At 46.1% G+C, this 12088-nt stretch overlaps 2 protein-coding genes across 4 annotated transcripts in view; one reads left to right on the top strand and one right to left on the bottom strand.

Moving 5' to 3' along the window:
• Positions 1-5494, top strand: part of Slc45a2 (solute carrier family 45, member 2) — a 31687-nt gene extending 26193 nt beyond the window's left edge. The window contains exons 6-8 of one of the 3 annotated variants that reach the window (XM_013514939.1): positions 1904-2115; positions 3865-3867; positions 4473-5494. In XM_013514939.1, the coding sequence (XP_013370393.1) occupies positions 1904-2115; positions 3865-3867; positions 4473-4703 (446 nt within the window). In that variant the 3' untranslated portion in view covers positions 4704-5494. Of the gene's footprint in view, positions 1-1903; positions 2116-3102; positions 3106-3864; positions 3868-4472 lie in introns of all 3 variants that reach the window. The other 2 variants (XM_005386167.1, XM_005386166.2) reach the window with 2 other exon arrangements.
• Positions 5495-7361: 1867 nt separating this feature from the next.
• Rxfp3 (relaxin/insulin-like family peptide receptor 3) lies at positions 7362-10446 on the bottom strand. The gene has a single exon (XM_005386165.2). It carries the CDS (start codon positions 10436-10438, stop codon positions 9071-9073), a length of 1368 nt encoding a protein of 455 aa, XP_005386222.1. The 5' UTR covers positions 10439-10446; the 3' UTR covers positions 7362-9070.
• Positions 10447-12088: the final 1642 nt, after the last annotated feature.

Below are 12088 nucleotides of genomic sequence, written 5' to 3'. Positions count from 1 at the left end.
TAATTGTTCTTAATGAACACTAATATTCATGAGTGTTTAAATTAGCAATTTCCCTTTAACCCTAAAAATAACACTGTGGAAGGAGACGGCTACCCCTGGCTATCAGACCTATCAGAGGACACTGTATGTTTGGCTCTAAAATTTACTGACCTCTCAATAAATAGAGCATTTAATGGTCAGACTCGCAGTGTTTGTACTGAAAGTTACGTATGTTTCCAAATATACCTTTATCCTTGGTTAGAGCTACATATTGATGGTATCTTTCAGGTACTTAGACATCTTAGATTACATTTTGTGCATAAATGTAATCATTAAGCAACCTGGGTTATCCAGACTTATTATGAAACTGATCGGCTTATACTGCACGTATTTTTAACCTGAACAGCAGTTCTCCAGACATGGTATGAATTTAATAGAGGATTCAGTGCTGTCTGCTTGTCATTTCCACAGCTTGTCTTATATCCAGTGACCCCAGACATTGTTTTGTCTCATAATTAATTCAAACACACTGCAAATCAGGTGTCTTGTCTTTAAGGTAGAAGTCTGATGATTATTTGGGTAGATATGGGAAGTTTGATTCTTGAATAGGTACATTTCAACATCTGTAATTTATCCTCCTGTTCATATGTTCCAGGAGAATTAAGTAGAAGAAAGACAAGGAATCCACAGATTTAAAGCTGACTTTTTTTTTTTTTTTTTTTTTTTTGGTACTGGGAATCGAACTCAGGACCTTAGGCTTGCCAGGCAAGCGCTTATGCTGCTGAGCTATACCCCTGGCCCTTAAAACTGACTTTAAAAGGAAGATTAATGATATAGGGAGTTTTCCTTACCTTTATGGCAAACATTGTAAAATGTCTTGAAGCAGAGCTTAATTTATTTTATAAATTAGCTTCATTCCTACAGCTGTATGAGCAAATCAATTTTACCTCCTTGGAGAGTAATCTAATTAAGAGTCTGCAATGTGTGGACCAGCCAGTGTTTGTTGAAACAGCAATAGCCACACTACCTGGGCATCTTTTACATCCTCAACATTGGGCTGGGTTATTTTTCCGACATTTCCTCACTTGATTCTGACAATAACTCCAAAAAATTGTATTACTCCCGGTTTTCAGATGAGAAATCTCGACGATAAAAAGTTAAGAAACGGGTCTATGTGAGGGGGACAGCAGCGGGCCTGGTGGACCCTTCACCAGTGTGGAAAGGGCTGGCAAGTCAGAGAGAGTATCTTCAGAGAACTGTACATCTTTTACTTCTTCCCTATGTACATATACTGCATTCAGATGGAGACTAAGAAACCATGAGTGACTTAGCTTATTCTGCAAAAGTTCACTTACCTAATTTTCCCCAGATGACATTGGATGGTAGGTTCAGGATAAGTACACATTCTCATCTTGGGGTTATTGCACCAGACCTCTTGTGATTTTTATTTGATTTTATTTATGCTGATTTTTAAAATAATGCTTGAGATCAAACTGAAGCCTCACACACCCTCAACCACTGAACCATATCCCAAACTCTGAGCTAGACCTCTGTAACCAGAATCACCCCCAGTTCTTCTGCGCCTTGCAGCTCTAAGGGCCCATAGCCAATATAGGCTTTTGTACACCCTCTTTTGTATCTTTCTGCTATTCAGCTGTTTGCTAAACTGTGCCTTAGTCTCCTCTACGGAAAAGAAAATCAGCTTAGCAAGGCGATTTCAAGCTGTCTTCTATAGAGAGGATTAAAAACTGATAAAAAAAAAAAGCCAGCTGTTTTCAACCCACAGATAAGGAGGTTCTTTTGTTCCTAACTTAGTATCAAAAGTCTCCTAGAAAAGTGAATCTTCAAAAGAAAGGATTGTTTGAAATCGTTAAATGTTGTGAGACACTGCCAGCTGTAATTTTCCCCTTTCTTCTCTCCACAGACTTTCAGAAAGCTTTGGTATCCTACATCGGCTTAAAGGGTCTTTACTTCGTGGGATATTTGCTGTTTGGCTTGGGGACAGGATTTATAGGACTCTTCCCAAATGTCTACTCCACGCTGGTCCTGTGCTCCTTGTTTGGCGTAATGTCCAGCACCCTGTACACTGTGCCCTTCAACCTCATCACCGAGTACCACCGTGAGGAGGAGAAAGAGGTGTGCGCTCACTGAACCCCCGCCTTGGGTACCATCTACACTCACCTAAAAGCTGTCTGTGGTGTGTGTGTATGGGGAGAGATTTGATAGGAAAGTACAGAGAAGAGCTGGAAAGTAAGAGTTCTTAGCGCCGCAGCAGTAAGTGTACAATCAGTCATAACCAGTGCAGCTGGGTCCTCTCCTTCCCATTCCAGCCCCTGGTGCAACTGGTGAGCCGGAGGACCAGAACTGGTACTATTTGTTTGATTAGGAAAAAGGGGCTCAGTGATGCTGAGAAAGCATCCCACAGCCATACAAAGAAAGGGGGACCCAGGTCTTCTACAACTAACCAGTAGTTTTCCCAGTGTACTGAAAGCCTGTCTGGATGCACAAAAATCAAGTCTCCCCACCCCAAGACTGCAAAGGTGCAGAGTAGAATTCTGGGGTTTACAGGTGTGGGTAGGAAGTTCCTAGACAACACTGCCTTTGGGAGCCCAGGCTTTAATAAGTGTGCAGAGTGGAGCCATAGGTGGTCATCCCTACCATGCTACCTCGAGGGATACATACTCCATCTATGGCTTGGAACTCAGACCACAGGGGGAGAGCATAAGTGGTTCCGATAAGAACCCCAGGTTGAATATTTTTGGTCTAAGACTATTACCCCTTCTACTAGAAATATGCAACTTGTTCTCCATGTAAAAAGGCATATTGTTCTTTGACTAGAGCAGTGAGGTCCAAGCCAATGCAGTAACTTTGAGTTTAATCCATCTCAGCACAAAACTGCAAAAACACTAAACACATGTGACAGTAATTCTGACCTTCTTTTTGCATCATTTAATTTGGCAAACACAACAGGCCAGAGCGGTACTGAGAACTAGGACTTTTCAAGCAAAGGTTGCAGCTTGCTATACCCATCTTTTGACAAACATGGTCACCAATATTTCAGTGCAGAATGGGGGTTTTGTTGTTAAAGAGATTGTCATCATAAAGAACCCCACCTCCATGGAGAAGGTTATACGGCACCAAGCGTAAAACACATAAGCTTTAGACTCAGAAAAACCTGGATTCAAATCCTGCTTCCCCTCCTTTGAAACTGTATGGCCATGGGGATGTTATTTACTTACTTATGAAATAGCTCTTTTAAAATGAGTTCATTTTAGATGAGATAATGTATTCACATTACTCAACAATAACAATGACAAACAAAACTGCATTGTAAATGGCTCCTTTCATGATTTTGCTACCCCTCCTAGCCGTGATACGTTACTACTCTTTATTAGTTTTTTTAATCTGTGCAGTATTTTTAAGTGAAAATCAAATAATTTATTTTCTTGCCTATTAAAAGGATAATATCATTTTTTTCTACACAAGGCTTATGTTACTGCATAGTATAGGAAATCACAATTTAAACTGTTGGGTGCTCAATTTTACCATGAGTCAAATAGAAATAACATCTACTATATAAAGTTGTTGAAAAATTAAATAAGATAATGTAAGAAATGTGCTTAGGATAGTGCCTATTTAGTACCTTTCTGATGAGAACTAAAACAATAATATCTAGCACTATTGTTACATAGGGATAATGGTAATATGTGTATCTAACACAGGAGTGAGGATGAAATAAAGTACTGATTCTAAAAGTACGTTACAGGGAGCCTAGCATAAAAGAGACAGCCAAAAATTCAACTAAACTCAAATATTCAAATTTAATTGTTAACTTATTGATATTAAACATTAATAATCACTAGTTAATATTGATCGTTAATCAAGCAAGTGCTTGAATTGATTTTTGTGTTGCTTCTCCTGAGGGTTTTAGGTGTTCAGCATCCTTTTGAAAATGTGTGAATCTTCAACACTAAGCAGAAAAAGAATAGAATTTACACTTTATTGGGTTCTACCACACTGTATTTATTGACTGCTTAGGAAGAGATCATTTTGCATATATTAACCTTTGAATCTCACATGTGTTAATGGTGGGCTTTAAGAATTTGGCACAGGTAGGGAAGACAGCGTCAGCAGGATGGAACTTCCCTGGTGTCTGTAATCAGGCTTGGTGGCCAAGTGAGGCCTGCTTCCTGTTTTTGTACAATCCATGACCAAGATTTTATTTTAAATGATTGAAAAATATCCCGGAAAACGATAGCATTTTGTGATAAGTAAGATCGACTTGAAGTTAAACACCAATGTCTGTGAAGTTATGCTGGGATGCAGTTTGTTTATGTAGTAACTATTTTTGCACTGTAAAGGGAGTTATAACCAAGACCATATGACCCACAAAGGTATTTACTATCTGGTTTTTTATAGAAAAAGCTTGCTGATCTTGGCCTTAGGGTGGCAGTTGCTTTAGCTTAAAGTATGCTCATGTGCTTCCCTTGCAGAGGCAGCAGGCCCCAGGATGGAGCTCCGGCGGCGGCAGCAGTGAACGTGGGAAGGGCATGGACTGTGCTGCTCTCACTTGCATGGTGCAGCTGGCTCAGATTCTGGTCGGAGGTGGCCTGGGCTTTCTGGTCAACACAGCTGGGAGCGTCGTGGTGGTGGTAGTCGCAGCCTCTGCCATGGCATTCATTGGCTGTTGCTTTGTGGCTCTCTTTGTTAAATACGTGGATTAGGTCAACAAAGAGACAATGGTCTTACCCTCAGACCAGTGAAGCACACGGCAAGGGAATCCATCTTTTCTCTGCTCCTGTACCTTTAGAACCACTCCTCTGGGTGTCCTGCATTGTGATTTTAGCTGAAATCATCTGCTCACCCCTCACAAGAAGTCCAGCTCCCTGGCACAGCAGACTGAAGTATCAGCATCATTTGTCTGAGCTCCAACTCTGCACTGGTATAAGTGTGGCTGGGTGCACGTGGCATACTGCGTCTTCCTCACTGCGTCGCAGTGCAAAGGTGGGCGAGGAAGGGTCTGTTTTGCACAGAGCTTTTCAGGTCTTGAGAAGCACACTAATCCTACCTGTGATGCTTACATTTATCCTGTAAGATGCTCTTTTGAAAAGTCAGCAGTCCTTACAAAGTTGGAGAGTCACATAGTTCACTAAGTTCACAAATACTAAAAATATGACTGATGATTTTTATGATTTTGATTTTTTATATTTAACTTGCTCATAATTGATGCCTATTAATAATGTATGACATTCTGAGAAGTCTGCTTGAACCTTCATGCTCATTTTATTACATAGTAAATTTATTTCTGTCCAGTTTGCTCTGTTGTTTCCTCCTCTGGAATTGATATGAAAATCTTTCAGTGATCTTCTGTGCCCAGGCTGAGCAGCCTTCCTCTAGCCATATCCCTCCACTGTCCCTCTTTGCAGTGACGTTTTCAGCACCTTGGAAGGCAGCATGCTTAACAGGGACACCATGAGCTATGGAACCCAGCTGGGTTTAAATCTTGGCTTTGCTACTTACTGGTGAACTATTTGATCTTCCTAAGCTACACTCACTCATCTATACATTGTGAATAATAATTCCTATACCAGAATGTTGTGATTAATAATATGCAACATAGTGTTTACCACTACTCTAAATGTTTTGTCCATGTCAACACAGCAATTCTGAGAGTTGGTGCTGTTACTGCTGTCCATTTTGCAGATGAAACAACTAAGGCAGAGAGGTGTTACACGGCTTCTCTGAGGCTACACAACTGTAACCAGCAGAGCTGGTCTTTGAACCTAGGGCCTCTGTCTGTGCTGCTTCCTGTAGGAATAGCACCCTAGCCTGGTGAATGGCACTTGCTCGGTGCTCAGGGAATGGTAACAAGCTATGGTCATAGCTACAAAACACACATCATCCCGCATCCCTAGGTCTGCTCCAGGTTTTTATAAGTGCTAACTGATGTGACTCCCAGTGTGCCTGACTAATGCAGAATGATCTGTCCACTTGTCTTTACAAGTTAAAAAAAGTTACGTTACGGCCTTTCCTACCTTATCTTGGAGCCCGGTAGTATAGTTAGTTATCACTCAGGTGAGTTTCTGACTGACCAAATCCTTCAGTGCTGTAAAGGAATTTGAGAAGGGAAACGAGCTGGCTCTAAGAACTGGGAAACGTGGCCAAGAGGATGTTGCTTCTTGACCATTTCCCTTATCCTCCCACTCTTCTGTGTGTCCAGCCCTGTGAGAGCCCTTGTGTGCACTTTGGTATTAGCATATCCGTAGCCTCCCAGGCCTCTCCACTTTCCAGCACCTGCACAATAGCCACCCTTAGCTGCTCCTCACACCCAAGGGCACAGTGTGCTCTGCCTCTGGAAGACAGACTCAGAGAGAGCCCCATGGTTTTATAGATAGACTCAGCATTGTGTGGATGGGAATTCTGGGGCCTTGTGTGCTGGAACATAATCTAGAGTGGGGGAGGCATTCCTCACCATGTAGAGGGGCACGGCTGGAGGAGTGGGGCAGCAAGGCCCTCTAATGATGAGAAGGGTGTCTAGGGGAAGACTACCAGGCTAAGAGTTTGCAGAGAGCAGAGTCTCTCCATTCTCTGTTACAGCCACTTTCCTCTCCCCAATTTCTCCATCAGCCACAAATGGCACCCATATCCCTGTGCCTCACACTCCCTCTCTCCTTCCTGCTACTGCTTGGATGTTTACCTTGCTGCTGCCCAACTGCCTGCTTTTCTGTTTAAAGGGCCTGTCTCTGCCGCTACTTCATTATCACACCTGTGGCTGAGCTGGAGCATCTGGAACACCCTCCAACCCCGTCTCCTTTTTTATACTAGTGTCCATAGTAGCAGAAGAATACACTCCAGCACAGATTCCCGAGCATTCTGAGCTACCCACGCACAGTATCCTATTGTCAAAATCCAAATATCAAGTTGCTCTAATAAGAATCTCTCAAGGAGACTCTAAAATTGGTGATGTTCGTACGTGTCCTGTGATAATTTATTTTTTCCCATGGAGATTTTTCATGCATTTTGTATTTTGGAGACTTAGGAGGTTTATATTTCAACCTTCTTTAGTCCAGTTGCTAGTTAATATTAATATCAGTAAGTTTTACCTATGAGAGATAAAGGAAGACTGAAATGACTACTTTGAAACAGAAGCACTGGTCTGTTTTCCGAAAGGCAACTTCTCAAGATTTGTCAGGACTGCTATCAGGCAGCTTGTGGAAGGCTTTATGAATATTTAGGTATTGCGCTGTGTTGTGTTACAGACAGGGGAATAAAGGATTGCAGAGTTGTAGCTCTCATATTTTGAGCTTTAAATCTCAGACATTACAGAAAATTTCCACAGAATTATTGAAGAACTCTATCGTTTATGAAACCATTTAGACACATTTTTCTAATGATTATTTATTGTATTAAAATGACCACACTTGGAGGTGCCTGCATCACCAGTTTCTTGACCCCCTCCCCACAACCAAACAGCCAAAGAAAACAGTAGCACCTCTACCAATCCTGGCAGGTAGATGGGTGGGGTGATGTTTGATCTCAGTTCTCAGAACAGCTTCAAGAAAGGACTTTGTGAGGATCTTAACATCTTAAGCTGCTACACGGACAGATTTGTCATGAGAAATGCGAGTTACTTTTCAGAGACCCCACTGACTGTGTGGAAGTTAGGGAAGAATTCAACATGCATATGCCATGTGCAAAGCGTTCTTTAAAATAAAAGGAATTTGGTTAACTATTCTGTGGGAGTTCTCATTTCTTACCTGCTCTTGTCAAATACTATGAGCAATAAGGAACCTCACACCTGAAATTCCTGTGATCCTCTCAGAACAGCTTCTCCAGCAGTCTCCTTGCTTTGGGATGATTTTAGGATGTCTTCCATTCTTTTTCACATTTCACACCTCTTGAAAGAACAGACCCCTGCTTGCAGGAATCCAGTCTGCAGAAAGTCACTGCATATTTCTACAGCATCGCTTACTCTTTTAAGCTTAGCCCAAACCTCACAGAGCATCCTTCTATTCTGTGGCGCAGAGGCTGAATCACAGGAGCATCCTAATTTCCAAACAATGAAGATGAGGGGCTGCAGATGTGCTCTTGCTCCCTGGAGAGCTTTTCAAGATGCTCCTGAGTCCTGCTCACCTACAGTATATGAACCAAAGGGACCCAGACTGCTTGTTCTGTGCTGCTGCTGCACATCCTGCTCAGTTCCCAAGTGGGCACCAGAGTCCCTTTAAGGGCAATGGCCTGAAGACATTTTTGTACTCAGCCTCTCTAGCTACACTGCCTTGTCCTGCATTAAGGCCACTCCCAAATGAATCTCTCTCTCACTTGGGACAGACGTTTTGCCCCTGGTAACATCTGCACTCAGAGACTGCAAGCCTACAGTCAAGCTTGGCTTCTGCCCACTTGCCCCATTGGAAACACAGATGATACCTTGCCTCCGCTGGAGGTGCCTCTCCTTTGTCATTTCTCCTAGGACAGACCAACATGGTCAATGCTTTCTCCCAACTCTGAAAACGGTTCTTCCCTCCAAACTCACTCTCAGGGCAGCAGCTTAGACCTTTGCTCCCCAAGACAGTCTTACAGGCCAAGGAACAAAGGTCTGTATTTTGGGGGCAGCTTTTCTTTTTGGACACAGCTTGAAGGCCTAGCAAGAGCTGCATGAATATCCCCGGAATAAATGCTCAGTTATCTCTGCATCATTTGTCTGGGCCCCAATCCCTGGGCCCCAATTTCTCTACTTTTCTGATGCCTCTCTCTGTTTCTGGGAGTTCCGGCCCTGGCCAGGGTTGGTAGATACCCTAAGGAAAGGACACAGGGGTGGGATTCGGTGGAGAGCCAGGGTTAGTGGCCAGGTCCTGTGGGTGTGACTTTCACTCCTTTGCCAGCTTCTTCTCTTTGCCCGATTTTGCAGGCTTTCTTCTCCAGAGAAGGCCCTCCAGGCTGCACACAGGTCGCTCCTCTACCTTCTCCCCATCCTCTTCTACTTCTTAAAGTGGGGCCCCTCAGTCTCCAGTTGTCCACTCTCCTTTTTCCCTGCCCTGGAGGAGGGGGGCGGTGGCTTTGTTCTGCTGCATACCCTGAGTCTTGCTTTCTATCAGTAGGCTGAGCTGCTGGGGAGCAGGTCATAGCGCCCCCCACTGTACACCACCACCCCCGGCGGGTAGTAGAGCAGGTCAGGCTCTGTGCCTGAACGGAGCGGGGCCAGCGCCTGCAGCCGGTGATCTTCTGGCTCCGGCTTGGTGGTGGCGGTGAAAGGACGCATGTTGGTAAGCGAGGGCGATGCGAGCCGCCACAGCAGGTTCTTGAGCGCCTTGCGGAATTCGCGGCGCACGAGACAGTAGAGGATGGGGTTGAGGCAGCTGTTGGAGTGCGCCAGGCACACGCTCACGGGGAACACGTACACCTGGCACAAAAAGTACTCCTGGCTGAAGGGCACCGCGTTGAACTTGATGAGGATGCTCCAGGTGGTGAGGGCCTGGTTCGGCAGCCAACACAGGAAAAAGGATAAGACCACGATGGTCACTGATTTAGTGACCTTGGACCGTCTCCGAGCGCTGGCTCCCGTCAGGCCTCCGCCAGCGGCTGCTTCAGTCCCCACCACGCGGCGGTCAGAGATGAAGCGCACCAGCAGCAGGTAGCACAGGCTGATGATGCCCAGAGGCAGCAGGAAGCCTATCAGCACCTTCTGCGAGTGGTACAGGCCCAGCCAGAACTGCCTGTCACCACCCAGCAGCTTGTCCGGAAATCGCACCAGGCACAGCTCCTCGCCCATCACCTTGATGGTGGTGGAAAAAATGGCATTGGGCAGCGAGCCTAGCGCGGCCAAAGCCCAGATCAATACACAGATTGCTTTGGCGGAGAAGCAGCAGCTGTCTTCCAACCTCTGGCAGCAGCAGTCCCCACGGCCGTGCCCTCGGGTCCGGTGGCTCTTAAGAGCTGAGGCCACCGAGTGGTAGCGCGCCACACTCATGGCGGTGAGGAAGAAGACGCTGGCGTACATGTTCATGGACGTCACTATGGACACGATCTTGCACATGGCTTTGCCGAAAGGCCATTTGAAGTCAAGCGCGTTCTCCACCGCCCAGAAGGGCAGAGTGAGCACAAACTGAAAGTCCGTCAGAGCCAGGTTGGTGACAAAGAGGTTGATGGAGGACTTGCGCCAGCCTTGTTTGCTCTTCATCAGGTAGAGCACAAGCAGGTTGCCCGCAAGCCCCAGCGCGCAAACCACCCAGTACACCGCGCTGATGAGAATGCGCACCCGGGCCTCTGTGTCCGAGCTCTCCGCCCCGCTGCTCCCCGGGGGATGCCCTGGCGCGGCGCCATCGGGCAACTCCAGCCCCAGCTCCCACCACAAGTCCTGAAGCTGAAGCGACGCGTTGCCACTCGCGTTGGCCGCCTGCAGAAGGTCCGGGATCAGACTGAAGAGTTCTGCGAGCTCCTTACTTCCAACAGCCTTGCTCATGGTGGTTGTCTTGGCTGTAGCAGCCAGCTCGATGCGCAGGTTCCTCTAGGCCATGTCTGGGGAACAGGAACTAAGGGAGCAGGCTCTCCACGGGTGCGGTCCGCAGCAGGCGCGGTGTGCGCGGGAGCTCGCAAAGTAGCAGCAAAACACAGCGCCTAAGACCTGGGTACTCTGAGCGCCTTGAGCGCGCGGGGAGCGGTCCTGGGCGCAGGAGCTGAGCTGGACGTCTGCCCTGGAGCTGAAAGGGAGAGCAGAGGGCAGTGCCTAAAGGGAGCGGCATCCAGGGGTCTCCAGCCAAAGGCAGAGTCTGGGTTCCCGCTGCGCGACTGAGATCTCCCCTCTGCGTTTCCCGTTGCCACCTGGGCGGTGACGCAGAACCCACCTGCTGCTCAGGAGGGCGACTCGCACCGCTCCTCCTTCCAGTACCTCTGTTGGTTTCCTCCGCTGCCGCTTGTCCTTTTAGAGAAAAATAGAGATCGGGAAGTTGCGTCCACCTCGTTCTCACAGCCTGGAGGTCTGCAGCTGTCTCAGTCTCTCTGCAGTTAACTCCCAGTGAATTTCCGAGGGCACTTTGCCCTGTTATAGTCTCAGGCACCCACAGAGCCGAGGCGGCGGGCCCCAAGGAGCATGCGTAACCCGCGCGGGCAGAGGGGGCGCTTTCCGAGGTGCTGAACCCCGAGGCTGCGCCATAGCGGAGGAGGGAGAGAGGGGCTGCTGGCAGAGCCCACTGACAACTGCCCTCTTCCTCTTCAAAGTTTCAGGAGGAAAGGGTAGTACTTATTTTCTTGGAGAGGGCTTGGTTTGATTTGGGTTCCCTCTCCCCTCATTACTCTCAAATACTAATACTTTGAAGGTTTTTGTTTCTTCCTTTCTTCCTCACCCATTTGGTGAAGGATGGTTCTGAAAATCCACCATCTTCTGACCCCTTCCCAGTTAAAATCATGCAGAGCATGGTCACTGTTTAGTGACCTTGGACGTCACCAGGATCTGTCTCTGAGGATGGATCCTTAGTGAACACTCACATGCAAGTTTGGCTTCCTCTTTCTTACTTAACTGACCACTTACCCAGTGTCTGGTTGTCAGGATTTCCAAAGGGTCTTCGGTGCATTCTAAGTTAAACGGAACAAGTATTTGGTTGCGGACCTCGCATATGTCTAATACCACCTGTCCAACCAGGGATCCGGAGCTCCTGGATGTATGCCCCGTACTCTCTTCACCGAGATGCAGATGAAATCAAAGACAATAGCGCCATTATCTCCTCTGTTTTCTCTATTATTAAAATCATGACTCTCTCCGATGTTTTTCAGACCACAGACAGTAAATTCTAAGGACTCTTACAGGGGATGAATGGAAGCCATTTGCATTACTTCTTAAATCGTGGCTTATTTAAATGCCAGGTAAACCGCTCTGGTATAAATTGCATTTTTAAAGATGGACTTACGGGATTTTTTATTCTCTTTAATGGTTTCAACAAACTTCCATTCTTACATCTGGTAATATGAGCAACATAGTTGAAGGTAACAATATGTAATATAGCAACCACTGTTAATTCCTGTCATTTTGTTTTGAAACTCTGTATCACTTTTAATGTTCTTGCTTGTTTTGTTTATGTTTGTGATGTTGGTATGCTGCTGTTGCTCTTTATTTTTT

Source organism: Chinchilla lanigera, unplaced genomic scaffold, assembly GCF_000276665.1.
Source record: "Chinchilla lanigera isolate Chin_1 unplaced genomic scaffold, ChiLan1.0 scaffold00025, whole genome shotgun sequence".
NCBI classification, from domain to species: Eukaryota; Metazoa; Chordata; class Mammalia; order Rodentia; family Chinchillidae; genus Chinchilla; species Chinchilla lanigera.
The sequence above is the reverse complement of the archived record's forward strand: the minus strand, read 5'-3'. Positions and strand labels throughout refer to the sequence as shown.